The sequence below is a fragment of the Crassostrea angulata genome, chromosome 10, assembly GCF_025612915.1.
Source record: "Crassostrea angulata isolate pt1a10 chromosome 10, ASM2561291v2, whole genome shotgun sequence".
Taxonomy (NCBI): domain Eukaryota; kingdom Metazoa; phylum Mollusca; class Bivalvia; order Ostreida; family Ostreidae; genus Magallana; species Magallana angulata.
Window position 1 is genome coordinate 36,450,785 of NC_069120.1, and position 27,955 is coordinate 36,478,739.

The window sequence follows — 27,955 nt, forward strand, 5'->3', positions numbered from 1 at the left end:
TTAAAATGCACGATGGACGGTGACTGCCATTATACGCAGTTAGACCACATTTAGGGGACCAGTGACAGACATTAGATGGATTATTAAACCAATCAATTTTAGATTTTAATCAATATCGGAAACATGTCAAAAATACCGCTACGTTTATAGCTGGAGATCTATCATATTGTACATGCATGCCCATGCGGATGTAGAGGGGGTCCGGGGGCACTCCTGCATGATAAAATAAGACTAATTAAATTCACACAGTAAAAGTATAAAAAAAAAAGGACCCCCTCCCTTCCCCGGTAAAAAAAAAGAACAACCATTCCTCGCCAACCTACCAAAGAAAAAATCTAGATCCACGCATGGCGTCCTGGACATGTGGTCAGAGTGTGGGTGCTTGTTTATTTATACAAGGTGATCCGATATAGAACTCAAACTGGTACTGGTACATTAATTATTCGAAAATCTAAAATGGGGAAATAAAAATCTAAGGAAATTAAAAAAAAAATCAAATTACCTAATATTTTTTTTAATCAAAATGAAAAAAACCCACAACCGAATAATATAATATGTACATTTATGTAAATGTATATACAAGTTACATAAGATTATGAATATTAAATCTTCTTCTCCTGGTTGACTCATAATGGAGTTTGTACCAAAATTAATCACGTTTCATACCTTATTGTGCATCTGTGTGTGTGTGGGATATCACAAGGTGAACTGATGAAGATGAAGGGCACTAAATTTGCCTCCCCTATAAAAAATTGCTTTTATTTAACCAAAATTGATCAAGAATTGGTGAAATTTCATATTTATAAATGTAATTGAAAAATTACGACCATGTTACATATGATAATGAATTTTTTTCTGTCTCCACCCTTAATCTAACAAGTTATTTCAAACCGGTAAATGTATTCATACATTATTTTACGTTAAAAATACTATATTATATAATTTTCTGCCATTAGGTGCACTGACATTTTATATCCATTACAACAAACTAGCAAACCACGAGATTCGATTCTTATTTCGATACACATCAACCCCCCCCCCCCCCCCCCCCAAAAAAAAGATCATTTTATATGAATAGAAAGAAACAACATATTTTGAGGTTTCACAAATTGTAATTGATTGCTACTTCATTCAATAGAACAAAGTTATTATAGGGATACCATATACATGTATACATAAAATTAATAATGTATTTGTCATCTAATTTATATAAGCAATTTATTGATGATATCATGTTTGTATTGGCCAAGTCCCCCTGTCAATGTCCAGAATGAGTCAGTGGAAAATAATGCAATGCCCATAAAAGTTTCTAAAGAACACTCTGTTTTTCGTATGTTTTCCGTGGTACCACTTCGTCAGCTCCGATAAATAAAGCTACATATTAAAATCTGAATCACGATTGAAATACAATGTTCAATATAAATAGTAGTTTTATACATTTTAAACAACTCTATTCAAGTCCTGTTGTGCATGTCTGCGATTCTAAATGTCTGCTATTTTTGTCCGCCGTCATTACTATATAAGCGATGACGTAGAAAACAGACTCGACGAGCAAAAGAGAAAAGAAAAATAAAAACAGAAGTTTGTTTAAAGCGGAACACAGTTTGCCCACGTCGTCGGTCGGTTCGTGCAACTCTCCTGCGTCCTCTCTGATGGCGTCATGATAGTCATGCGACTCAGTATTACCGTCTGCTATATTAGATAAATCGTCTGCTTCTCTTTCACGAGTACAGTCGTCTGCTCGACTTTTGCAAGAAAATAGCCCTAGCATTTTGTGGACCCAAGGGGCAACTTTCCTGTTTTTTCGATGAAAGAATTGCGTTACCAAGGTAACTGCTATCACTATGCAAGTGCTGCATCCGAGTTTAAAAACAAGAACGTAGCTAAGAAGAGGCATGGGATTTGACGTTTCAGGGATTATTTCCCCGATATAAACCATGAACACCGTGAAAGACAACAGAACCGTAATAGAAAACGATATTCTTTCTCCAGCTTGAATTGGCTGAAAGAAAACTGTTAAATTAAGAAAACCTAGCAGCATCACCGGAAGTATGATATTCACAATTGCAAATGTCGGCCGTCTGTGAATGATGACGGGGAACGCTACGGTAGTTAACTGTCGACTGGGAAGTTTCACAATACACGGGTTCATTGTCTTGTAAATCCACTTACCGTCGTCATCTCGGTCAGCAAAATTATCCTTGATGATAGAGTCTTTCATAATGTACATTGTTAAAGGTGATGCATATTCGGGGAAGAGAAAACTTTCGAAAGGGATGAATAACAAAACGCACTCGTGAGAATCAAAGGGAAAGTACTTCACGTTGGGGTCACACGTGACGTCAAAAACGCCAGCTACTAATAAATTGGCGGTTCCATCATACGAATACCAGACGACAAACTCCTCCTTCTTATCTTTGATAATGACGAATTTCGAGAAAGTGTTCAGCAATGAAATTTGTGGCTTCCACACTTCCGACGACATGAAAGGCGTCAGGTAAGTGTTGTTGAATTTTTTAGGATCCCAAGACAAGCGTTTGTCTGACCAGTTCATCCTCAGCATTCCGTTACATTCAAAGCGACCGCGTATGTCGTCAAAATCGTTCAGGTTTAGAAGTTCAAAATATAGGCCTACGTTGATCTTTATGGACGGAGGAAGAGTTTTCCTGTAATTAGATTTACCTTCCCTCTCGTTCATCAGATAGTCCTGTAATTTCGCTGTCTCTCTCAGGAAAACATCGTCTCCTGAATATTCCGACTTTGAAATCTTTCCTGAAAACAGCAGCAACACAGCATGCATTAGATAAAACATGATGCCGAATAATTCAGAAAAGGTTAATTCTAAGCTTTTCCCGATGTATCTGGAGATTATTTGGATAAGAACTGGTGAGAAACAACACTGCTGGCGGGTTTGTTTCGATATATCTCGAGAAAAAGGGAAATTTATAAACAGTTGGGTATATAGAATCAAGGAAACAGACTGTTCGGTATATATGTCATCAACCAAGGGGCAGATACACACAAAGTTGTAGGAATTGGTGTGCGTACTTGTCTAAATACGTTTGGAAAATAAACACGTACCATATGTGTTTTCAGAAAGTATTCACAGTTTCAATGTTTAAATGTAAGAGACTGTTGTTATACTCTTATTGCATAATGTATTTACATTATTATGTAAATATAAATATATAACTCGACACATCATTTACTTCCACAAACAGTTTTTAGAAGTAGTCGCATCGATTGCTATGAAATGAGTCGTTTTACATAGAAATCATAGAACAGGAAGCTATTGTACATATTTAATATGTGGCACTCAGTACTTTTTAGAGCACTAACCGGAAAAATGATATTTAGCACATGAATGAATGGAATTTTTTTATGTACATTTTCTATTTGGGACCTACAAGTAAAACCCCTTTAACTTGTTTTTTTTTTACAACAAGTAAAAAATACATTTTAATTAAACAATAACTTAAGCAAGAAAAGAAAAATTAGACATAGAAACACAAACATACCATCAATTAATTAAATACGTATTAGTTTATTGCTATGCATTGTAAAGCATCTTGGTTGCATAACTAGCGTATCATAGTTTTAGCTAATCATAACAATAACTGCATAAATTACAACCGAAATTGAAAAAGAACAAAAGGAAACGACGAAACAGAGACAGTCAAAAGCATGTCCAACGTGCCTCCATCTTATGTGCTTATCGAAGCGGTTGATTTCTTTGTCAATAATTCTTTCATCGTTTTCTGCGATTTCATTGGTGATACTAAATGGTTTCGGGGCGGTCTGGAAAGTTATAAATGTCGTCACAAGTCTTTCCAGCCATTCTGGGACTTTTTGGTCCTCCGGTTTATAATACAAACGAAGTCCAAGAATAGAGACCGCAACAATGATTCCGCTCTCAGCCAGCATCAATGTCAATACGTAACAAAGAATCGGAACCGGGTCCGTGTTTTTGGGCATCACTGTACTCACAATTGTCATGAAGACGGCGAATGAGAGGAGAACTGTGATTGCGTACGAGATCCGCTCCCCGCACTCCGGCGGGATCAAAAACACACAGGCGTTCAACAAGCCCAAGCAAAGGATCGGAATGCAGACAGTTAAAATGGAAAACTCAGGACGCCTCTTGATTTTAAATTTGTAGACTGCGCATGAAAACAAATCGAACAAGTTTGAATCGACGACACTGTCAAAAAGGCCCCATTCTCCATAATTTTCATACACGTCTAATTTTAGTTCAGGAATAAGCAGAATTTCATTGAACACATGGTCAAGATTGATGAACTTAACATTGCAGGAATGAACATCAAACGGGTAATATCTGAGATTGGGTTTGCATGTACATCTGACCGTTCCTCCTTTTATCAGTATTGCCTGCCCGTTGAAAAATATTCTGACTGAAAATGGATCCTCTGGAAATATCGGAATTCGGTCACTAGGGTTGGCAATTGAGAGATGTGGAATCCAAACTCTCTCCTCTGGAAGCACTATATGTGTCAACCCACCGTATTCCTTAGGAGACCAACTTAAATATGCGTCTACCCAACGGATATCTACTCCCATAGCAACGGCTATTTGTCCCGCAACCTCATTAAAGTCGGTTATCCCCCTTGGTATAAACCTTACCGTTACATTCATGACTTCATCGTGTCGTATTTTCGGCATAATCACATTGTCGTATCCCTTAAACAAATCATTCAACAGTCGCTTAGTATCCGGGGAAGCCGTGACAATAGAAAACATATGCAAAAAGATAAAAATCTTTGGAAATACGTCAAGATAATGTCGAAACATCATTTCGGCAAAAAGTTGCTGTAACGGTTGAACGTTAACTGCTAGGTTCTTCAAAGTTTATAGGCACAGTGAATGACAGGGCGATAAACAGATCCACGGATATTAGCTTTTTCGAAGCCCATTAAAAGTACAGCAGGCGCGTAAAACGTCGGGCGTAAGATCACCGAAGCTCGTTCTGTAAGCGAAATCACTTGAATAAAAAATAGTCTGTATAGAAAAAAAATCAACATCATTCTGGAAATTGTTTACAATAATTTACTTTCGTAAAATATTTCCTGCTATAATTGACAAAAATCGTGTTCACATGCCTTTGATCAATGCTTTCATATATTTCTATATTTATTTCATTTTGTCCTCGATGGTAAATTAGGATATTTTGCGATATAACTTAGAATTACATACAACTGAAAATTATCTATAACTGTGTATCCCTATTACATGCATAATATGACCATCAAATGCTTCATGAATGGTTACAATCCTTCATATATGCCGAGTTTAGTATGCATTTGATCGTATAGATATATCAAAAACACATGCAACAACCTCCGAGGCTTTTCCCCCATAAAAATAAGCAATAATGTTTTATAATCATGATGATGATGATGATGATGATGATGATGATGATAACTTTTATAATTTTGAAAGGGGAAAAATGATGAGGTACATGAAATTATATTAAAGAAATTAAAGCTAATTTCGTTTGTTACTGAAATAGAGGCCATTTTCTGACTATTTTTATCTCCTTTGAGATTAAGAGCTCAGAATAGAAGCATAGGAAAATATTCAAATTTCAAACCTACTATTTCTGGGCCTTTTTTCTTACTAAAATCTATGGAAAATAATGGTAAGTGTGATCGTTTCTAACACAATATAGCTAGGTATTAAAAAATATAAAAAAAAATATCCATTCATATTCTTTCTGTTGTAATATATGAGAATGTGTTTTGCGTTAATTCTTTTCCCCGTTCTAGTTTAGCGTGAAACAGAAATATAGTACAAAGGGACTTTCACCATCCGACGGAACTTGAAATCACAAATCGCAACCCCCCACCCCCCCAAATAAAGGTTAGGTCACTCAAATTTGATTCGACCCAAATTTTCAAAGTCTACACATGTTTCGCTATAAAAATTGGTCTACTGGTTCGTTGCTTTACAAAGCGGGACAACCAAGTACTGTTTTGTGCGATGCAAAAACAGTTTTAATATGTTATCTATAAGTTCATAGCTATCAGTTGAACCTTCGTAAAAGTTAAAAAAATATTAAAAAAAAACAACTGTGGAATTTTATCTTTTGATAAGAACTGATATTTGGAGATTTCCTTGTTTCGCTTATATACTAAACAAAGTCATCACAGTATACAGGAACATTTATTTTATTGTATTCAAGAAACTGAATGCGGAGTAGCTAGGAAACTTAATTTTCTTTGATAAAACAAAAAAATATACTTTCACTGTAATAACTCTACATTATACACCTGTTTTTGACTGTACGTTAAAGTTAATACTTTAAATTAATGTGCACTTGAAATGTGCACTTGAAGTACTTGTATTGTTTTTTTTGTATGGTCCAGTGGCAACGTTGCACCATAACAACTCTTTGTGTGATTTATTCGAGGATCCCCTCAATACTGCACACTTATTAAACCAAGGATAAGTACTGAATGTTTTTTTTTGCATGTACATGTAATTTTTTATGTGTGTAAGCGAAATCTTTTAAAGTGATTTCTGTTCATCAGACGATCGTTTAGCATAATCCACGGAAAAAGGTTAGGTCACGTACATGCACCTTAAAGATTTAATTACCCGGTATTTTAAATGAACTAGAAATGTACCCCCGAATGGAAAATAATTTTTCTCAAAATCCTAAATAAATGTTATAGGTGTAAAGACAATTTTTTAAATAAATGAAACTCCTACTACATTTAAATTGTCTTTTAATGAAAAGTTAAAAGAAAATGTATTAATAAAGAGGCTGCATTAAAACAAACCCATGCGCGCGAGAGTAGTATTCACCGAGGAAACGATATGATATGTGGCAAAATCTGCAACTATTTCATCCATCTTTCACCGTCAGCCTATATAGCTATTCAAATGATAACCAGTGGTGTCAATGATCAGGATTCAACAGAAATTTTACATCTCCGCCACAGCAGGAGTTTTGTTCTGTGGATTTCTTCATTACCCCACGAGCTGATCAAAGCCAGCCACAGTATCACTGTTTCTCTCTGTTGTTTTAAGATAAAATGTTATTAATCATAGTTACTTGGAAATTTTTTTTTGATGTTTTGACATACTACTGGGCATCTGATAATAAAATGTGCCATTGCAGTATTGGAACATATCAAAATAAATGAGTTTCAGGTACTCAGAAATCTATACGCAGTTTTATTTTTGAATAAAATAAAACAAAATACATTTTACTTTCAAACTCTGTGTGTTTACTACGTATTAAAACTTGTAACTTGTTTGCTTTAGATATTACTTATTAGAAAAAAGTAATAACCATATGATTCACTTGAAATAAAGTTCGTTTAACCTTTAGTGTTAAATCACAACTTGACTTGAATGAGGCCAAAATAAAATTATTTTTGGTTTGGAATTGCCTCCCACCTCATTGAAATCCCCCCTCCCCCCGCGCTAATAAAATATTGTTAGCAAAAAATAAAGAAAAGAATAAAGTATTCAAAAATATGTTTTTTGTCATTTTTACTTAAACTTCAAGTTTCAAAAATAAAAAAATAATCTCTCGAGCTCTCTCCTACATGTAGGTCTAGAAACCCCCAGGCGGCAATTCAAACCAGATATTTTTTTAAGACGGCTTGAAGTACTCCTGGAAATACATTCCTTATATTGTTTTTAATATGTCGACATTTGCTCTATTTTAAGCTCTTTTTAGGTGTAAGTTTTTTGTTATAAAACTAAAATTAAAAGCTCATAAATAGCATACAAAGCTAATTCATGGTGGTAGGTGATGGCGGGCAGGGAGGGAGGTAATCTCTCTCTCTCTTATTTCATACATGTTTTGTCTGGATAAATCATAATCTGAACATTCGAAGAGTAAATGAATTACATTTCCATCACTGTGAGGAGAACGACTTGTACCTATTATATGTTGTCTGGGAATTCCTACATGTATGTAACGACATCTTTCTTGTTCTTTTTTTTCTATGAACTGAAAAAATAAAACATAGGCCAGTTCGTCGTACAGTATAATCTCTCTCTCTCTCTCTCTCTCTCTCTCTCTCTCTCTCTCTCTCTCTCGCAAACGCTATGTCACTAGTCCGTAATAGTATACATTTACCAGCATAATTCACGCGCTTCTATCACAATTTTTAGAAGAAAAAAAATAACATAAAAAATTAGGTTAACTAACTATCTGCCGTGGTGGTTATCCATAAAACAAAAACAAGAAAAAACAAAACAAAAATCACGCCCCATAAAATTACATGTCTAACATGATTTTGAATATCATAAAACTCACATATCTACCTGAAGCGGAAATTGTAGCAGATTACATTAAAAATAACAGAGTTGTATACTAGTAAGTCACGAATCCGGAAAAAAAACCTCATACAGGAATTAATATTTTCAATGGATTTGTAAAATCTAAAAATTTAAAAATTTAAAAAAGCTTTCCGCTATTCACAGCTATAAAATTATATAATTGTAACCAAGGTCATATTAAACAAAGCAAACATCGATGAAACATGTAGACAGAGACCACCCATTGATAATTTGAAAATTAGAGTAAAAAACAACTCTGATCGAAAGAAATTTTAGGTATGGATTTTTTAAAACAAAAGATTAAAAACTTAAATTTTTTAAATCACGTCTCAGGAAGTTAAGAAGAATTGAAACCGTTCTATTTTTTTCCGTCAGGCATTGAAATCAAACAAAGGTTTCTCTATCTAGATTGTTGAGAGCTAAAACCAGCCAATGGTTTTTTAAGTTATTGCATTAAGATAAGACAGTGTCTGAGTGTACAGTATAAAAGTCTTCAAACGATGCACCTGCAATATAGAAAAATATTTTGATGAAATTTGATGCTCGAGTAAAATGGAAACATTTTGCGATCTCTAACAAAGTCGGGGGAAATCCAATCGTGTTTCTAAACAGAATTTCCTGGAAAAAATAGACACTTATTTATAAAAAAAAATATGACGGAATCTAAAATTTGAGCCTTAGTTTTTAAAGCACTATCTATCAGCACGTCATTCCAGCGTGTCTGCCTATTACAGCCAGTCTCGCTCAATTATCGATAAAGCGAAAGCACATGCATTCGTTCTCTACAGTTAAGAGAAAAAAGTGATTCTGATGAAAATGACGACGACAATGTTGATGCGCTGGCTGTATTTAATTTCTCATCTGTGTATATGTGTTTGGGGGAAGAAACACTCGGAACGGTTATACGAATTTCTGTTTCAAAATTCCTCGTACAACAAAGTGTTAATTCCCACTGTGAGGGACAATGACACTCTGATGATGAATCTGACGTTCTTACCCAGAGGTATAAGCGAGTTTGATGAAGTCACTGGAAAGATCTCCATCGCAATGGGTTTGGACATACGTTGGATAGACAGTTCTTTAAGGTGGAACCCTTTGGAATACGGGGGCGTGTCCCACCTGGTGGTACCAGAGGACCACGTTTGGACACCTGTGTTGACACTGGCTAATCCGATTGACAGAATTCCCGTTTTCCCGGAGGATTCATTTCCGGTGAGGATTTACGCCAATGGCATGGTGATATGGATCCGAGGGGGTACAATAAGCATCACTTGTCAACCAAACGTACGGTATTACCCGTATGACCAGCACACCTGTAGAGCAAAGTTCTTGACCATTGACCGTATTCGAAACGAGCTCATGCTTCGGCCAGGGATGCGATCAGCTATTCTTGACAAAAATGAGGAATGGGACATAGCAGATTTGAAGTATCATTCCTGCTTTTTCGATGTGTATTCTTGTTCAACATTTGAGATAAAGATCAAGAGAAGGCCAGAGTTCTCGATACTCAATACCTGTATACCAATCATTTGTTTAGGTATTCTAAATGCCTGTGTGTTTCTGATTCCACCAGAATCCGGAGAGAGAGTTTCCTTTGCCATCACAGTGTTGCTTTCATTCGCAGTTTTTATGACAATATTCAGCGCGATTCTTCCCAAAAACTCGGACCCGGTCCCTATTCTGAGCTACATTCTAATGTTTATGATGATTGAAAGTGGGATTATTGTGGTTCTTACCATCGTCGGGCTCCGTATCTTCCACCGACGGAATGATAGTGACTGCCCTTCAAAGACCCCGTGTTGCATAACGATTACTCGCTGTGTTGATAAGATCCATGCATGTAATGAAGACACGCCGTTGAATGTTTCTTGTCAGCAAGATACAGAGCGGCGGAGCGAAACGCCGCAAAGAACCCATTCCTGCGATAGACTACAGCTCTTCGACCTGATATGCTTCTATGTATCGTTACTGGGATTTGTGGTGCTTGTGTCGAGTTTTGCCATTTTAGTCAAAACAGCCTAAATGTGCATAAACCACTGCATGTATGTTAAGTAATAAGGCTGTAAGTTTAAAAAATGTACTGTATACTGGGAAATATTCGCCCCCGTTTTATTTTCGCCCCTTTCGCCCTCGATGTCAGCGGGCGAATTGAAGACAGGCCAAATACCAATGTTCTAAGTTATCTCTTTTAATAGTACACAATTTTGTCTGGGTAAATTTAAGAATTAAGGGGCGAAACTATTCACAAGGGGAAAAGGGTAAAAATAACACGGGGCGAAAATAACCCTGTATACAAGTACAGTATTTGATTTACATGAAATGTGAAAATGAAAACGAGAAAAAATATGTGTTCGATTACCGTTCGTTTCTGAACTTAGTCGCTAATAGGCTCATTAACTTTGCTGATATTTTGCTGAAATTTATAATATACGATATTTAACATATCTATGCACTCTATAGATAAACAAACAAATAATATAAAGCATGTATATTTTAGTTATATTGATTCTTTGAAATTAGCGGCAACTGGGTACTTAGACGAGCTTGATGTGGGTTATTATCATAATGAATTGTTGTAAACTGACAAATATACAATGCAATTATTTAATAAACTGTTATGTAACAATGAAATATATGTCACATGTTTTGTTGTATTTTTTTCCTTCTCATTTCTCATATAGCTATACATTTGCGGTTTTATATTTAGATTTTACTAGATAAGAAGGTATCGTTTAATATTGTTTTCAAAGTTTACCTTGAGGAAAAACCCCAACACGTTCTCATGTTTTCTTGATTTATAGTCAATAGATGATTCACCGTAGTATCAAAGATAGGAAAGATGTATTTCAACCAAATGTGGCAATATTTGAAGTAGAGAGACTATATTTGATGATGGCATGCATTCAAACAGATTTCAATCGGGAACTGATTGCCGAGTTCCTAAAGCAATGAACAATTGATCGATACTTTTATTTGTTAATCAAGCAACTAATTGGAAATTGCTTGTCTAGAGGCAAAAATTGCTTAATTAATAAAAGTAACATTAATGTTTCCGGTTTGACATCTCAGATCTTTTCCATGAAAGGACATACTTTCATGAACAATATTTCTTTGTTCCCCGTGCATATGTGATATCATATTATTTTAATAAGTCATCAAGCAAAAAATTTATTTTAGACATGAAGTCATATGAATTACTGGGTTTATCCGACAAAAATGGTGTTTTTTTACTGTTTAAGTATTATTCAAGTGAAACAAACGAAATTAAATCTGATGTTATTCGTATAGTATTCATATTTATGGTTTACATTATAAAGAATCTTTAAGTTACCTCAACTGAAGTACATGGACTGCTAAACTAGCTATTTAAAGTCGGGCACAAAACGCCAAGTTAATATGATATGTTTCTAGACTGACAAAGACAATTCGCTAGGAGGAAAGATAAAATGTTGAAAGCAATACTTAAGTTATTTGTTCCTTCAACAGATGAATCAGTTCAGTGTTTCATTATTCAGCTCTGAACCTGCCTGCATGGCAATTTGTAAACATTTTCCAAATCATATATAAATCTCTCAACAGGAGTGTAATTATGTATAAAACAGAACCAAACAAACAATGAAATATGGCGTTTATTATTGTAAGACTTTTCAATGTAAGATGTTAATACTGTCTATCCAGTATTGCAAATACATTGTAAATTGTAAATAATTGTAAAATATTGCTTCCCGTACGATATATACCAGAAATGTTGTTATTTTATTCTAGGGTTAAAAAAGCGTCACATATAAAAATAGGAAATGGTTTAATAAAAACTGAGCAAAAATAGTTATAAATAGAAAATTATAGTAGAGCATCATTTCCTCGTTTCCTTTGTGATTTACGCCAATTCATAGCCTCTGTTTATCATTGGTTACCATAGTATATACATGTAACAATAGTTTAGGATAAGTCAAAAGTCTAAGGAAGGGATGCGTGTGAACGTAAAAATAGGGTTTATAGCCAAAGAAATATATTTTTAATATCCTGAGTAAACGGTTAATGTATTCTTTTCACCAATGATAGGTACGTTTATAACCCTGATGAAAGACCAAAGAAAACATTTTAATGGTTTTGGGGTTTAAAATAATATTTACATCTATCTCTGAATTGTTTTACAGACATCAATAACAATTGAGTCAAAGTATGCAATTATTGTTACTGTTTACCAGAACGCTAACCAAACGGAACAGCCTAGTATTTCCTACATATGTGAAGGTTACCATGGTAACTACACGCAGTCCAAACCAAAGGTACAAAAAAGACATCAATAAATAATGTGAACAAATATCTAAAATAGCTTTTTCAGTTATAAACTTAAATAGTTTTACAATGGATGTAAATATATTTACATGAATTTGTTCCGATAGATATTTCTAAAGAATGTTTAAAACCAGTTCAAGTTCCAGATACAGTTTAAGAATGTTAATTGTTTTAATGGATAGATCTGGTATTTGCCGATTAGCCAAGTTAAAACAAACTGAAATACTTATTTGAAACTCCTACAAGTATCAACTATTATAATAGTATATATCCATATCGTTTGGGAGGGCTGATTGGTCGCGGTCATTGTTAGCCTGTATTGATCTCCTTTAGAAGTAGAGCTCTTTATAAAGATATAGGAAAATACTGAAGGAATAAGGAATCATTCTTTGAGTATTATGAAGTGATAATTTCAGTCGGGGCGTGATCAAATCCAATAAAGCCCGAAGGATTTGATGTGGAAAAATCAAATATAAGTTGTTAAAGTGGCATTGTGCTGTGATCGAAGCACAAATGATTAATGTACCAAAAGTACTATATTCAATCTTTCTTAAATGAAAAGATGAACTTTCGGAATTGCAAAGAAATTATTTATTAATAAAAAGAAAAGAAAATATCAAATTCTACTAGGAATATATACTACATGTAAATGTAGATTTTAAAACAAATGCGTGTTGAAAGAGTAAAAGTTCTATGATTCTGCATAATGTCTATTTCTATTAGAAAATTTTACCAAAAATATTCGTAATTTTTCATTTTATAAAAGTCGATCGGTCGTGTAAATATTCAAACTTTAAAACAAAGATCGATTTGCGACGAAAGCAGATAAACCCTTGATACTTGCTTACCAGACATTTAATTGGTAAAAAAAAAACTTTAAGAAAATGTTAGCAACATCAAAAGAATATAATTCAAGAGACTTCGTCATCTTCAAAGTCTCAAACTGTGAAAAATAATATGTTGGAAAGGAAACAACGCAACGTATAAGACGAATCTTTGCCATCATAAATATCAAAACCATCATTGAGATAAGAACTTTCTTTTTGTATTTCAAAATTTAATAGTGCTAATTTTGTTTTTCTTTTAAAAAATACAATTAAATATGATTATATAATATTAATGAAACACCCAACAATAAAAGTATTAGCTGAGGCACAACACTTACCAATACAGATAAATAGCGTCTTATCTGCAGAATTCAAATCAACTGCATTTATAAACTAATGTTTCAAAAATGTTTCCATCTCGCGTTCCAAATAAGTTCTTACAAATTACTCATGAGAATTTAAAAAAAGATAAAAAATGAAGATACATCTCTCAATTTTTTAACACGAATCTTAAATAGTGAAATGCCAGTCATATCTTTTCGTCGAAATGTAAAGTTATCTTCGTCAAGCACCAATAAAAGAACTACTATGCACTTGGGAACTTAATAAAAGGTTGTTTAGTAAAAATCTTATATCTAGAATACACATACTTATAAGACAGACTTTGGATTCTGATGTGTTGGCAAGTGTTTCATCTGCTATTTACTGATTGTTCGGACGATAGCAAGTTTCTTCACACAACACTTTTAACAATAGATATCATATAAAAAATACACAATACAAATAAAATAATAAAAAGATTACAAAAAACAACAACAACAACATGGATTTATTTACATCAGTGCTAAATCTTTTAATTTTCGAAAACTACAAACACCTACTGAAATACTTTGGACCTTATTAAAGGACCGTCGTTGAGAGAGAGAGAGAGAGAGAGAGAGAGAGAGAGAGAGAGAGAGAGAGAGAGAGAGAGAGAGAGATTACTGCACAAAGTACAGAAACGTAGAAACACATTTATTGAAGGTGCAAATGGCAAGCAAAGAGTTTGATTATCTTGTAGTCTAGCTGATCTCTTTCCAGGTATAGACCGTCTAATGTTCGCTTGAAATCCTTAAATCCCAACCGTGCCTGAACCAATGTTTCTTCACTGTTCATAGCAAACATGTTGTACTTTGTTTTCTCTTCACCAAATACAGAACCAGGAAATATATCACTAAGACAGGGATTCCCATGGAAAAAGTGCGGCAGATTTCCAGCTTCAAGACTAAGTCGAATAAATTCGATGAAGTATCCAGTTGCCTCCGTTACACCAGAAAGTCTTTTTCGCTCAAATGGTATCGTCAAAAACAAAATACAATAAAAACAAAGGTTTTTCAGATGGTAGGATTTTAGCACACTGCCGAGTTGATTGTTTGTACTTGATGTAACTTTTCTTAGTGCCCACTTCAGCAATCTACAAGCTGTCATTACATAAAGTTGACTCGAATTTTTCTGAGCGATATCAAATATACACTTCTCGTAACCACATGTTGAATTACGCCAAATGAGATCTCCATCTTGTTTAGGAATATGGTGATTCTTTTTATTTACCCACTTCATGACTCCGTATCGTTCACAAGAAATGAAACTATTTCGATTAAGCATATTTTTGGGAAATTCGTCAATTGATAACAAAATACCAGGTACTAGATCAATTTCGAGGTCTATTTCTTTATATACAGGAAACCCTTCTCCACGTACATACAGGTCTTCCAAAAACCCGAGAATATTTGTGAAACTTTTTAACCCATTTTCACTATGTACATGAATAGTTATTTTTAAGCTAGGAGAAATGACACTCCGGACCACAGCATACTCGTCATTTGTATTTTCGGTCAATTTTTTCAGCACTTTATTAATTCCTTCCCTTGTTTGATCGAGAAGGGAAGCAAACACCTTTTTATGAAAATTACTTGTGTTTATATATGTTTTTCCCCGTTCTTCGGAGACCAACTCGCATTTTCTCCACCACGAAGGAAGCTTGTCAGGATTCATTATCCTCATCTTGAAAAGACCGGGTATAATACACCCATTGTTGTCAAAGACGGCATCATTGTTCGTTTTGACATTTTCCAAAAGAAATGGTAAAAGTACATCAAATTCCAGTGGATCACAGACTTTTAAACCCTCCCTGGAGCTTCCTTGTTTTCTAAGCGTTTTTCCTATTGCAAGTCCAGGAAAACGTTTGATTGCTTCTTTTCTCATCTCGGACACAACGATCTTTAAAATCCTGTCTACAATTTCACAACTGACATCCCAGTCTTCTTTATCAATGTCGATATGTTTGTACCTGAAAAAATCCCTTATTCTTTTGTCAAAAAAATCTCCAAATCGAAGGACGAGTTTTCTCCATTCTTCAAAATTTTCTCTTCTTTTGTCATTGATATTAACGACAGGTTTTCTCCATCTGTTGAGATATAAGGGTAGTTCCCCGTTATCCAAAATTGTTGATTAATATTTTTTATCTTTTATCGTATAGGCCACTTGATAATTCAATGCTGATGAGAGTACACCATGCTCTGAATAGAATCTCTATTTATAAATTCAAGTTCGACAATTCTACATGTTCCAAAGTCTAGGGTTACTGATCCACTTGTATACTCAGAGGAGATAGGCGAATACAACAACCCTTGACTTGGGAAGATGCACTTTCACTGAAAGTCTCCAATTCTTTAAAATCGGAGGATTTCAAAATCATCAACAGAATGCAAGCATTGAAAGAATACATCCCTGCTAATATAACGTTGCCATTGAAAAAATGTTAAGAAAAAGACGGTGGCTAGCTAGGTGTTTAAGGGGTGTAGTTTAAGAACAACAGATTGCATCAACAGGTAAGCTATACAATCGTTTTTCTACATGGATAATTTCTTTGGACCTTTAAGTAAAGTGTGTTCGGGTCTGAGAACCAGCCAAAGTTGATTTAAATCAAATATGCAAGTAAATTGGTCATGAGGTAAGAGAACGGAATTCTAACTCTTCTAAGGCCGACGCAAAAAAGTTTTAAAACGGCAAAAAATCACAAGGGCACCAGATATTTGAATAACCTGAAAGCTAAAAGCAGATAAATTTCGAAAGCGGAAACGTATCTTACAAAAATTATATAACGAGACCTTGTCACGGAATATGATTCAGGGTTCCTTAATGACAAAATCTTATGACAAACTCATAAATATTATAAAACAGTCATAGCGGCAAAAATATGAAACTGTTAACATGACAGGTACATATACCAGTAGCTAACTGTCGAAAATCTATTAAGTCGTAATTCATTAGTTTGTTTAAAAGACACTTTTTTAATTTCAATTTCAAAACTGTAACCGATTACTGAAATTTTAGGAATCAAAACGCATTCTCAGATTGTGTGAATTGAATTAAATACACAACAATAAAAAAATGAATACAAAATTTTCTAAAGAAAGTTATCGGAATTTTGATAGCGAATTTTAAGAACTAACACCAATTTAGCAAAAGTGTAAGAAAAATGGAAAAATGAAACAAACACAACAAGTTGATATTGATACATACCTTTTGGAAATCAGCATAAGTGGGATAAGTATCAGAAAAACTAATACAAGTATAATCAACCAAGTGTGTTCATCTGCATATATCGCCTTGTGGACGTTTTCCACCAGAGTCTTTAAACTTGTAAGTACCATTGCAGAATCTTGATAGAAAAAATGGATTACGTTGATTTAAACAAAACCCAGAGAATATGCTTAGCTCTAAAAAAAAAATAAGGAATATTAAATTAGTCAAATAATGAATTTGTTCATATAATTAAACTTATTTTTGTTTCAACTATCTTTGTGTAAATCAAATCTATAACATAAAATATACAAGTAATCATGTTATTGTGACTAAACAATTAAATAAAGTAACACCAAATTAACATCAATAGCTGTTTGTTTTGTACTCTAGAACAAAGCTGTGACATTTTTCTACATCTTTGTAAAACAACACATATCTTTTCAACAAGAGACTATCATGACGGTTGATAATACCATGAATCAGTCAATACTGATACAAATGAGATTTAAACAAAACCAAAACAATTTTCCGTTCATTTGTGTCATTTTTCTATACGTTAGTCAGCAAAAAAGTCGAAAATAGCCAGAATTTGGTTTCTCTATTTAATGATAAAAATTTTGAATATAAAAACAATTTTCCGTTCGTGACAAAACAGAGGATTTTATAATCACAATGGTGACTTCATTACGTCAATAAAAACAAACGAAACCTATGTTACAAGAATGTAAGTTTAGAAAAATAAACAAATCCACTGTCCTAACATGAAATAATACCCACTATAATAACAAATACAGATGAAGTAGCTCAAATGAAAATGAATTTTAATTTAATGCTTTTCTTACCCATTTTAAGATTTACAGACTGGAGACAATGTTGACAGTGGTTCCTCGGATTTCTGCGTCAATTCACCCTGTTTAAAAAAAACCATTTAGATTTACATAAATTGCATTTAACCTCTCATTTGTTTGTGTATTTTAGGAACAATGAACTTAATACAAGCTCTTCATAGACAAATTGATAAAAAATGAATTATGAAATATACAAAATATATTTGACAAATCATGAATACAGGTGTTTAACATGGACAAATGTTATGACGACGGCCGGGTGATACATGTATATTGGCGAACCATGTATGTATATATATATATATATATATATATATATATATATATATATATATATATATATATATATATATATATATATTGTTACTAAGAAGACAGTGTAACATTTGCTTTTTTAAAAGTTCTCCGATCCCCAGCTAAATAGTATTATTTTTTATTATAAAAATGTTATTTGTCCGTCAAACTTTGTAAAGAAAATGAAATACAAAGAATTTTTTAGATGGAATCCATGCATTTCATACAGTTATTCAATCTCCAAATTTGTCCACGAGAGATAAAATGAAATAAATATACAAATTGAGATAACAAAAAGGTTATGCCGGTGCATCGGTGGCTCGAATCCCTAAACATATAATATATGTAGTAGATCTCCGTGGATCCACCAAGCCAAGTATTTCGTTGAATAAGTGATCGTAATACTAACACTAGATAACCAATTAAATTTGTCTATATAAAAGGCAGATTTATGGTACGAAGAAATAATCCAGATAACTTAGAGTCATCGAACATTGCTGAGGATTGGAGATCGTTAAAATTTAGAGTCGTTACATTGCACCATAGTAAATATGAAAGTGCTTCCACGAAAAGGAAGAAAAAGCAGATTTAAATTTCAAGATAACACTTTTTTACATTATATCCGAATAAATATTCAAATCGATGATCATTTAAGGATAAATAATATGGATCAAAATCAATTTGTAATGTGGTTAAATTCATTGAAATATATATGCATCGATTGTCGAAAATGCTTACCTAGAACTATGGCACAGCCACAAAAGAAATGATGTAGTCGATTTGGAGAATGTATGGACTACCATTTATGTCTCCAACAGAATATGTTTTCAGGAGTCATGAAATAATAAAGCTAGGTCTGCGCTAGGAAACAACCTATATGGACCAACTTGTATTTTAAATGCAATGGGGTAAAATTGAGACAACATGTCGATTTCTAAATATTAGAGAAAACAAAGTAATTTTAGCTGCATTAAACTAAAACAAGCCTAATCATATTGTGTTTCTTCTTGGAAAGATGGAGATAGAAGGAGTAATAAAATATATTTCACTGAAAAGGTGACAAAAAGGTTCACTTGATTTAGATTCACTTTTATTTCGAGGAGTATGGGTGCATGATTTCAATATACTAGTATACGTCAAGAATATCCTAATCTTTTTTATTCAGTAGCTGGAGCTATTTGATCGTTGATATCGACCTGGATAGCCAAGTGGTAGAGCTCCTGACTAGAGTTACAGGGTCCCGGGTTCGAATCCTAGTCCAGCCATAAATTACTCATACCTCTTATCCTACTACAGATGGTGCCGTGGTTTTGCTCGTTCAGGCAATATAAATATGATAAAAGTATAATATAAGACCTGAGTCAAGGTAAACTTGTATTGTGTTAACTATTTAAGGAGGGAAGAATGTAGTAATTAGGACATTATCCTAATTTTTATTATGTAGTTGTTGTTGCTGTATTGACTGTGGATATCGGCTTAGGTAGCTCAGTGGTGGTAGATCACATAACTTGAGTTGTAGGAGTCCCGGGTTCGATTCCTGGACCAGCCATATATTTTCATTTTATTCTTTACTTCTTTCCTATACATTTTCAATTACTTTACTTTAAACTCACTTCTACGTTGGATATTATAATTAAATACCATTTTATCAATTCTTACTTACTATCAGGAATCACACAGGTCAGAAGTCAATTGCAGTGTGGTTTATTGGTAACAATTGTATTCCATTTTTGTTACTTAACGCATTACACAAGTCAAAAGTTAACTGATGTGTTAATGTCAATATATGAGAAAATGAATTATTTTTCTCTTTAGTCAATGTATGTTTCAGTTATTAACATGTGCATACTTCTTCCTCAGCATGGTGTGGACTTGGCATGATAGTTAGAAAATGCATGCTTAGATATATATGACAGGTGCTAGTTGACTAAAAATATGTGATGTAACATATCGTCTCAACATCATATTGTATTTTTCACCAAACACGCGTAGTGTAAGTAGTATAAGTATATATTTTTAGTTTTTGTCCCATTTCTGTCTATACCTACATTTTTGTTGCCTGCTATGACCTGGCTAGTCTATCTTGTGTGGGCCCTTCGGCAAACATGCTATTAGCGTTTGATTGCCGGTTTTTTTTTTATCAAAATTTCGTTGTATGCATATGTTGTATATGAATTACACTTTTTAGTTGTGTGCAGGGGAGGTCACATTTCCGAACTTTATTTGATTTTACATTCAATGTCAGATAATCTCACTATTGTTAAGACCTCCCCTTTAGTCTGTTTTTTATTGTCAAATAAATTGACAATATTCACTTAAACATGTGTTATTATATTAATAATCCCAGCCAGATCACCAACATTACATAAAAGAATTTTGAACAATAACACACAACGCTTAACATGTCACAGCAATGAGTCCAACAAAGTATGGTGTGTAGTTGATAATTTAAACCTTATTTAAGTTAATGCTATTGCTTGTATTGTGTAGTTTATAAATCGCATTTGTTTTATATACATAAGGCTTGCTAAATCTTAATTTATTTATGATAACATAGAGTTATAGATAGAAAAACGGTATATATCTCATACGTGTGGTGTATACTACCCTTGTGAGAAACCTTTGCTGTATCAAACGGGTAAAGCTTTATGAAATAATTCCGATCCGAACTATTTTTGACACAGCTTCTCGCTTCAACGCTTCAGTGACTATTTTCGAAGATTGTTAGTTCTTTCAACGTAACTGTATCTACTAATAAAATTGATATATAGTGCATTATGTCAAAGATTAACATTAAAAATATGAAGGAAAACACATAACTGTGTAGCATAGGCGTAGGAACCGGAGGGGGAGGGCTTTTTTTTTTTTAAAGTTAAACATAATTGTAATCACAGACCTTTTTGCTTGTCAAGATTTTTAATAAGTTTAGCCGCCCCCTCCATTTTCAATTTGGTTCCGACGCCACTGTGTAGCTTAGGTGGCACGGGACAGTTTTTTTTTTGATACAATTCATTGTAGCCAAGGGATGCATGTCTTCGGAACTCTGTAACTAGAATTTCCTCAGTTCCTATTCAGCACAAATACCCTTAATTCAGTCTTTATAAGGCCAATCACCAATTTCTGAAGAAAATTACCAGTCAAAACCTGTAAAATTCTCTACATGCTGGTTTTTATGAGATTTTAACCCTTTCATATCTTGCTAATTTTTCATGATTTTTCAGCTTTTTAGACCTCCCCCAGCTAATTCCCTGCAGAGGGTTGACCTTCCGTACCGCGTGCATGTTGCACTATCACATGTCAGAAACTTACCGGTGTATAGTTTACAATGTCCCATCCACCTACTTTTCGTGTTATTTTACCTCCTGTCTGTAACTTGCAATTTCACTGTGTAAAGTCAACACAACAGTCATAGCCGCAGGTTTTGCATTTTACTTCTTATTCTCATGTACCTAACATATGGGGCCTACATATTGCATATCAATTTTAACAAGAGACACCCCTCTAACTAATGATAATCTTTAAAAATCATTTCATGAATTTTGGCAACACTCATGAGCCTTCAAGTACAGCAACTCTCAATTTTACAAAAATATTGACGGTTACTTTATCCGAAACGGGTACTTTATCCAAAACTGTCCCTTGCTACCTTATAATACTGCAAGTCACATTACGCTATTAAAACAGAACGCTTTGGTTGTGTTTATATACAAGAACTTACCGAAATAATGTTTCTTAAGACTTTTATTCAACCACCAGTACGCATCCTTATTGAATATTTTTTTAATGTCGACTCATTCAGCTAGTGTTTGTTTTATAAAATATCAACAACTTATCCTCGTTCGAGTCAATTCAACCTAACGAACATTCGCAACTTTGTGTCAAACTTGAATATTCAAGTCTCTGATCAGTATTTTCATTCAGACAAGTGATTAAGCTCTATTAAAAATGTTTGCCTCGGACTAGAATGTCGCGACGTCATTGGATAAATCGCGTCTCGTGATTGCCTTATAAGTTTCTTTACACGGCGGGCGTCAAAATTTATACGACAACAAGGCGGACGAAACGTTATTTGAGCTTATTTTTTTACACAAACGTTCAACCATACCTTTAATTTTCAAGCACCAAAATATTTAGAGTGACCCCCTTTTGCCCGTGACGTAATAAAACAATCCTATATACAATGGCATCAAGGTTTGCACAGACGACTGACGAGAAAGGCACTAAATTAGAAAATAAGCCAATGAATTTAATTGTTATATATCATCTTTTGTTGCTTACATATAAAAGTTTAGGTCCTCGACAAAACAAAACACTTATTAGGTTTGTTACTGACTGTTTACAGAAATTTGTGGTGTCGGTAAAGTCCATAGAAGGCTCGGCTCCGCCTCGTCTTCTATGGACTTTACCGTCCCCACAAATTTCTGTAAACAGTTAGTAACAAACCTAATAAGTGATATTATTTAGCGCTAAAAAAGTATTTCGAGGTTTATTTTAGTGAAGCTTTACATTAAAACATTTAGATATATCTCCGAAATGACTTACTTAAGTGTATTGCGCAAGGTCACAATAACCGCATAACACAACGTTGTATCATCGATTTTAATCTTCGAAAAAAAACCCCAACAACAATTCGGGTCATATACATTTAAGGACTGTCTCAAAGGCTTTATAATATTAATCAGATTGAATAAGATAAATGGAACATCCATAATTGTGTGAATTTATATTTGCTTTATCCAACTCTTTGAAATGGTTAAATTCGCTCGGCAAGCCTCGCGAATATACACACCATTTAAACTTGTTGGATAAAGCAAATATAAAATCACACAATATAATAATATATCCTCTATATTCATAATGCATAAGCATATAAACACATTCATTGACGTCGTAAAAGACCAGCAAAGAGTTTTATTTTCTTCTTGTCTAGCTGCCCTCGTTTCATGTATAGACCGTGTAATTTTCGCGTCAGTTTCATAAATCCTAACCGTGCATGGATAAGCGTCGTCGCACTGTTCTTAGCAAACATGTTGTACGTCGCCCTTTCGGTACCAAATGTACAGCCAGGAATCATGTCATGGAGATACGGATTACCAAAGAAAAAATACGGGAGGTATTTAGCTTCAAGACTGATTCGGATAAATTCGATGAAATATCCCATTGCCTCCGTTACACCGGAAAGGCGATTTTGCTCAGAAGGTATCGTCAAAAACAAGATACAATACATACAAAGGTTTTTCAGATGGTAGGATCCTATCACACTACCGAGTTGATTGTTTGCAACGTTTCGTAATGCCCACTTCAGCAGTCTACATGCTGTCATTACATAAAGTTGACTCGGATTTTTCTGAGCGATATCAAATATACACTTTTCATAACCGCACGTTGAACTGCGCCAAATAAGATCTCCATTTTCTTTCGGAATATGATCATTCCTTTTATTGACCCACTTCAATACTCCGTATCGTTCACAAGGTATGGAACCTTTTTCATTTAACAATGTACTTGGGAATTGTTCAGCAGACTGTAAAATACTGGGAACTAAGTCAATTTCAAGGTCTATTTGATTAACATTTAAAGAATGTAATGAGCACTGTTGTTCCAAAAGATATAAACCATTCTTGAAATCTATTAATCCATTTTGACTACAAATCTTTAATTTTAATTTCAAGTTAGGGGAATTGACTTGTCGCACCATTTTAAACTGCTTGTTTATGGAATTTTCTGTCCATATTTTCAAGCGTTTATTAATGTCGCCTCTGATTTGATCGAGAAGGGAAGCAAACACTTTCTTCTGAAAATGACTTGTGTTTATATATACTTTTTCCTGTACACAAGAAAGCAATTCGCATTTTCTCCACCGCAATGGAAGCTTCTCAGGATTTATAATCTCCATCTTAAAAAGCCCGGGAATAATACAACCATATCTGTCAAAGACGACATCATTTCTCGTCTGAACATTTTCCAAATGAAAAGGTAAAAGTACATCGAATTCCAATGGGTCACAAACCTTTAAACCTTCCCTTGAACTTCCTTGTTTTTTTAACGTTCCTGATAGAACAAGTCCAGGAAAACGTTTGTTTGCCGCTTTTCTCATTTCACAAGCAACGATTTTTAAAATCCTGTCTACAATTTCACAACTTACATCCCAGTCGTCTTGATTAAAGTCTATACGTTCTTTTTTAAAGAAATCCTTTATTCCTTTGTCTTTAATTCCAAAATGATAGACTGGCTTTCTCCACTCCTCTTTGAAATCCTCCGAAAGTGATGATCTGTATTTGCACAAAGACAGGATGTTTTAAAAAACACAAACTATTTTTCAAACATCAAATTAAATAATTTTGGGTTTTTTTGCCTTGACGTTTAATTAATAAAACAAAAGACCAAAAAACAGTTTTAATATAGATGATTAAGATAATTATATTCTCTTAATATTTGGTGAAGTTGTTTTATGATATATTCTCTAAATATCTGATTAAAAGAGATCATAAACAAAATTCCAAAAAGTAATAAGAAAACCGTTAATACAAAGCCCCTATCAGTCACGGTAAGACTTACACATGACAATTATGCACAACTTACAACAACCAGTCACCGAATCAAAATTGAATTCATTACCATTTAAATCCACGACAAACATTTAAAAAAAAACAACTTAGGAATGTAAGGTGAAATGATTTTTTCCAGAATTTACACCAATTTCACAACTGCTATTAAAATACATGTACGTACCTAACCAAACGCACTGCTTCCCTGTGCTTAGTTTTGCATATTAACATTAGTACTACCAGAATACATATGACTTGTATGGCGAGTTCTATCATATCCCAAATGTTTTTATCTGTATCCAACACCATGTGGACGTATTCCTCCTAAGTCCTCATAAATTCTTCTTTTTTAAAATAGCATTTTGGACATATCTTTTGTTCTAAAAAATAAGGGAATGCTAGATTAGTAAAAAAAAAAACAAACCCAAATTTCATAAATTATTCTTGTGAATGTCAAATATATAATATAAAATACACTAATAATGTGATAATGATTGCGTCAAACAATAGAATGAAAAGTCCCCATAGTGACACCGATATCTGTTTTTGTAATCTTAAATGTAAATGAAAACCAAGAACCACAAACATAATAAACAATGTCACGGCATTTATTTTTTTACATTTTTGAAAAACATTCTTTTTATAATAACCGGCCATCACGACCACTAATCAATCAATACCGCTAAGTATAAGATTAAAGCAAAACAAAAAACATTATTTAACGTTCTCAACGGGAAAAAATAATTAAAATTTGGCTGCACTATGGTGAATTCATTACTTCTCAATAAAAACAAAAGGATCACTGATAAGTACGACTAACAAAACGTTCGTGAAACATATATAGTCAAATGAACATATTCACATTTGTCAATTTTAAAATCACTACATTTTGTATCGACATGTACAGATTCACATGTAGGCATTTAAACTCAAAATGATTTCATCACTTAAAGCTGTTCTTACCCATTTCTAGTTCTACTGGTTTGGTTCCGATATTGACAGTGGTTCCTCTTGGTTTTCAATTAACCCTGTTCAGAGAAAGTTAGATTTACATTAATTATATTTAACCTCTTGACCATTTGTTTATATACTTGAACAATGAACTTAATTGAAAACAATCTGTATAGACATTCCTATAGGATATTAATAATAAAAAACATGAAATATGTACGGCATATTATATCTAGGCCATCCAAACATATAGAGAGTGCTCTGTTTGGCCTACTTTACACTGTTTAACAAAAGACAGTGTAACACTGGAGCACGGTTTCGATTTTGGTCAAAAATCATTTTTCCGATTTTAATGTTTACAATGCTTCAGTAAGGCATTTTTAATAGGCAATCAAAATTTGAGTGTCATTTGTTGAGTTATACGCGAGTTAAAAACGATCTTACAATTCTCTGCTATGTATACAAAACTTTTGTTTACATTTTGAATGTTGAAGTGAAAATTCCAGTTTTAGACCTAAAATGAATATGTTAAACGTTAGGAACTTTTTATTTATGCTTAAAATGAATAAGAAGATAGAAAAAAACCCAAATCAGCTTGAAAAAGATTTTTTACAGGTATATTGAACCTACGTAAACATAAACAGAGCTCGAGCCTTGTTTACATGACAAAGAATTGTGAGCCATGTATCTTGCACATAACTATACACCTGACTCTCAGATTCCACGTGACCATTAGAATTATATTCCTTAAGCACCGTAAATGATAAAAACAGTAAAATTGAATTTGATCAAAATCGTGACAATGTCCCTTAGTTTAAAATTCAGAGTCGTTACATTACACCATGGGCGCGCTTGATTAAGCTTAACTTGGTGTACAACCGGTATACACCGGTGTAAAAATTTGGTATTGTATATCAAGTCCACTTCAATGGTGTAGTGTACATGGTGTAGGGAAGTTAAGAATGAATATGACGGAAAAGGGTGCAGTTTTAACAAAGAATCTGCTGTTCTGCGACAATTAATAGGTTTTTTGTGATATAAATGCAATAAGATAAAGTAACACACATTTCAAATTTAAAGGCCTTAATACAAACGACAACTTTTATGCGACTTCTAATCCGTTACATTGCTTAAAATCATTTTCCAAGTTTCCATCATAACATTCGTCCGCCATATTGGTTTCAGTGCTACACCCAACAGCACATGCCCCTGACTCGGTGTAGAAAAGTGTACACCCGGTGTACACCTAAACGCTACACCATTGCACTTGATTTACAAAAGCGAACACGGTGTACACCTTTTGGTAAAATCAAGCGCGCCCCATAGTAAATGTGAAAGAGCTTAGAGCTTCCTAGAAAAGAAAGAGAAAGTATACCGAGATTTCCAGACAGGCACTTTCAATAACAATTTCCCCCCCCCCCCCCCCCCCCCACGGATTAGGAATTTCATGCTTTTGGAAAAAAAAATTGGGTAAGTAATTTTTTTTTGAAAGTGTAGGTATACTCCCCCCCCCCCCCCCCCCCCCCCACGGATTAGGATTTCCATGATTTTGGGAATTACTTTTTTCTCAATATTTTTGAGGATTAGTCTAGCCCCCCCCCCCCCCCACTTTCAATTTGCTTCCGACGCCTATGATCTATGAACAGTCATTAAAACTAAATAATATGACCTCATCATCAATTAGTATTGTGGTTTAAGTCTTTACGTGTTCACATGCATAGATATTTCTAAAATGCTTACCTAGCGCTATGACACAGCCACAAATCTGCTGTGGGAATGTATGGAATAACCGTTAATATGTTTACAGGAGGCATGAAATATGATGCCTAAGAAACAACCTATAGACAAACTTGTATTTTAAATAAATAATGGCAACACTCGGACAAAATTAAGATTTCGAAGAAAGATAAAAAAATCTACTTCTTGGTTCAGTAGACTTTATTGATTTTTATTCAATACACATCCCATCTAAATAAAACATTTAAATGATGATTTAAATGTCCAAAGAACTTCAATGTGTATACTTAACAGATCAAAGTACTGAAAGTAATGAAAAGCGCTAACTTTGGATGTAAAAAAAATTTCTAATTGTAAACCTGAAGAAATATTTGATTTTCAATTTTGATGTTTTATTTTATTAAATACATGTATAATTAATGATAAACATCTTTAACATCAATCTTTACTGCGTCAGATTGTTAGAAATAGGAAATGGTTTTATCGAAATTAAGCATTAAAGATTAAAACTAGACAAGAAGATCTCGTTGCGAACAACGAGGAGGTCTTTGATATTTGACCCTTCATC

General features: G+C 33.8%; 3 protein-coding genes across 5 annotated transcripts; 1 reads left to right on the top strand and 2 right to left on the bottom strand.

The window, feature by feature from the left end:
* Window positions 1-3,477: 3,477 nt before the first annotated feature.
* On the bottom strand, window positions 3,478-4,967 carry LOC128166754 (acetylcholine receptor subunit alpha-1-A-like). Its single transcript, XM_052832112.1, has one exon. The coding sequence runs from the start codon at window positions 4,810-4,812 to the stop codon at window positions 3,598-3,600; it is 1,215 nt and encodes a 404-aa protein (XP_052688072.1). The 5' UTR covers window positions 4,813-4,967; the 3' UTR covers window positions 3,478-3,597.
* A 3,988-nt stretch (window positions 4,968-8,955) lies between these two features.
* Window positions 8,956-10,956, top strand: LOC128166755 (acetylcholine receptor subunit alpha-like 2). Its single transcript, XM_052832113.1, has one exon. It carries the CDS (start codon window positions 9,127-9,129, stop codon window positions 10,336-10,338), a length of 1,212 nt encoding a protein of 403 aa, XP_052688073.1. The 5' UTR covers window positions 8,956-9,126; the 3' UTR covers window positions 10,339-10,956.
* A 3,314-nt stretch (window positions 10,957-14,270) lies between these two features.
* Window positions 14,271-27,475, bottom strand: LOC128166753 (uncharacterized). Of its 3 annotated transcripts, none has more exons than XM_052832109.1 (4): window positions 27,391-27,401; window positions 17,852-17,919; window positions 17,007-17,145; window positions 14,271-15,888 (listed from the first exon to the last, which is right to left on the bottom strand). In XM_052832109.1, exons 2-4 carry the CDS (start codon window positions 17,853-17,855, stop codon window positions 14,457-14,459), a joined length of 1,575 nt encoding a protein of 524 aa, XP_052688069.1. In that variant the 5' UTR covers window positions 17,856-17,919; window positions 27,391-27,401; the 3' UTR covers window positions 14,271-14,456. The 3 variants fall into 3 exon arrangements, with proteins under 3 accessions (XP_052688069.1, XP_052688070.1, XP_052688071.1); XM_052832111.1 differs by lacking the exons at window positions 14,271-15,888; window positions 17,007-17,145; window positions 17,852-17,919 and adding exons at window positions 21,852-24,423; window positions 24,884-25,079; window positions 25,663-25,727 and having other exon boundaries at window positions 27,391-27,475; XM_052832110.1 differs by lacking the exon at window positions 27,391-27,401 and having other exon boundaries at window positions 17,007-17,203; window positions 17,852-18,119.
* Window positions 27,476-27,955: the final 480 nt, after the last annotated feature.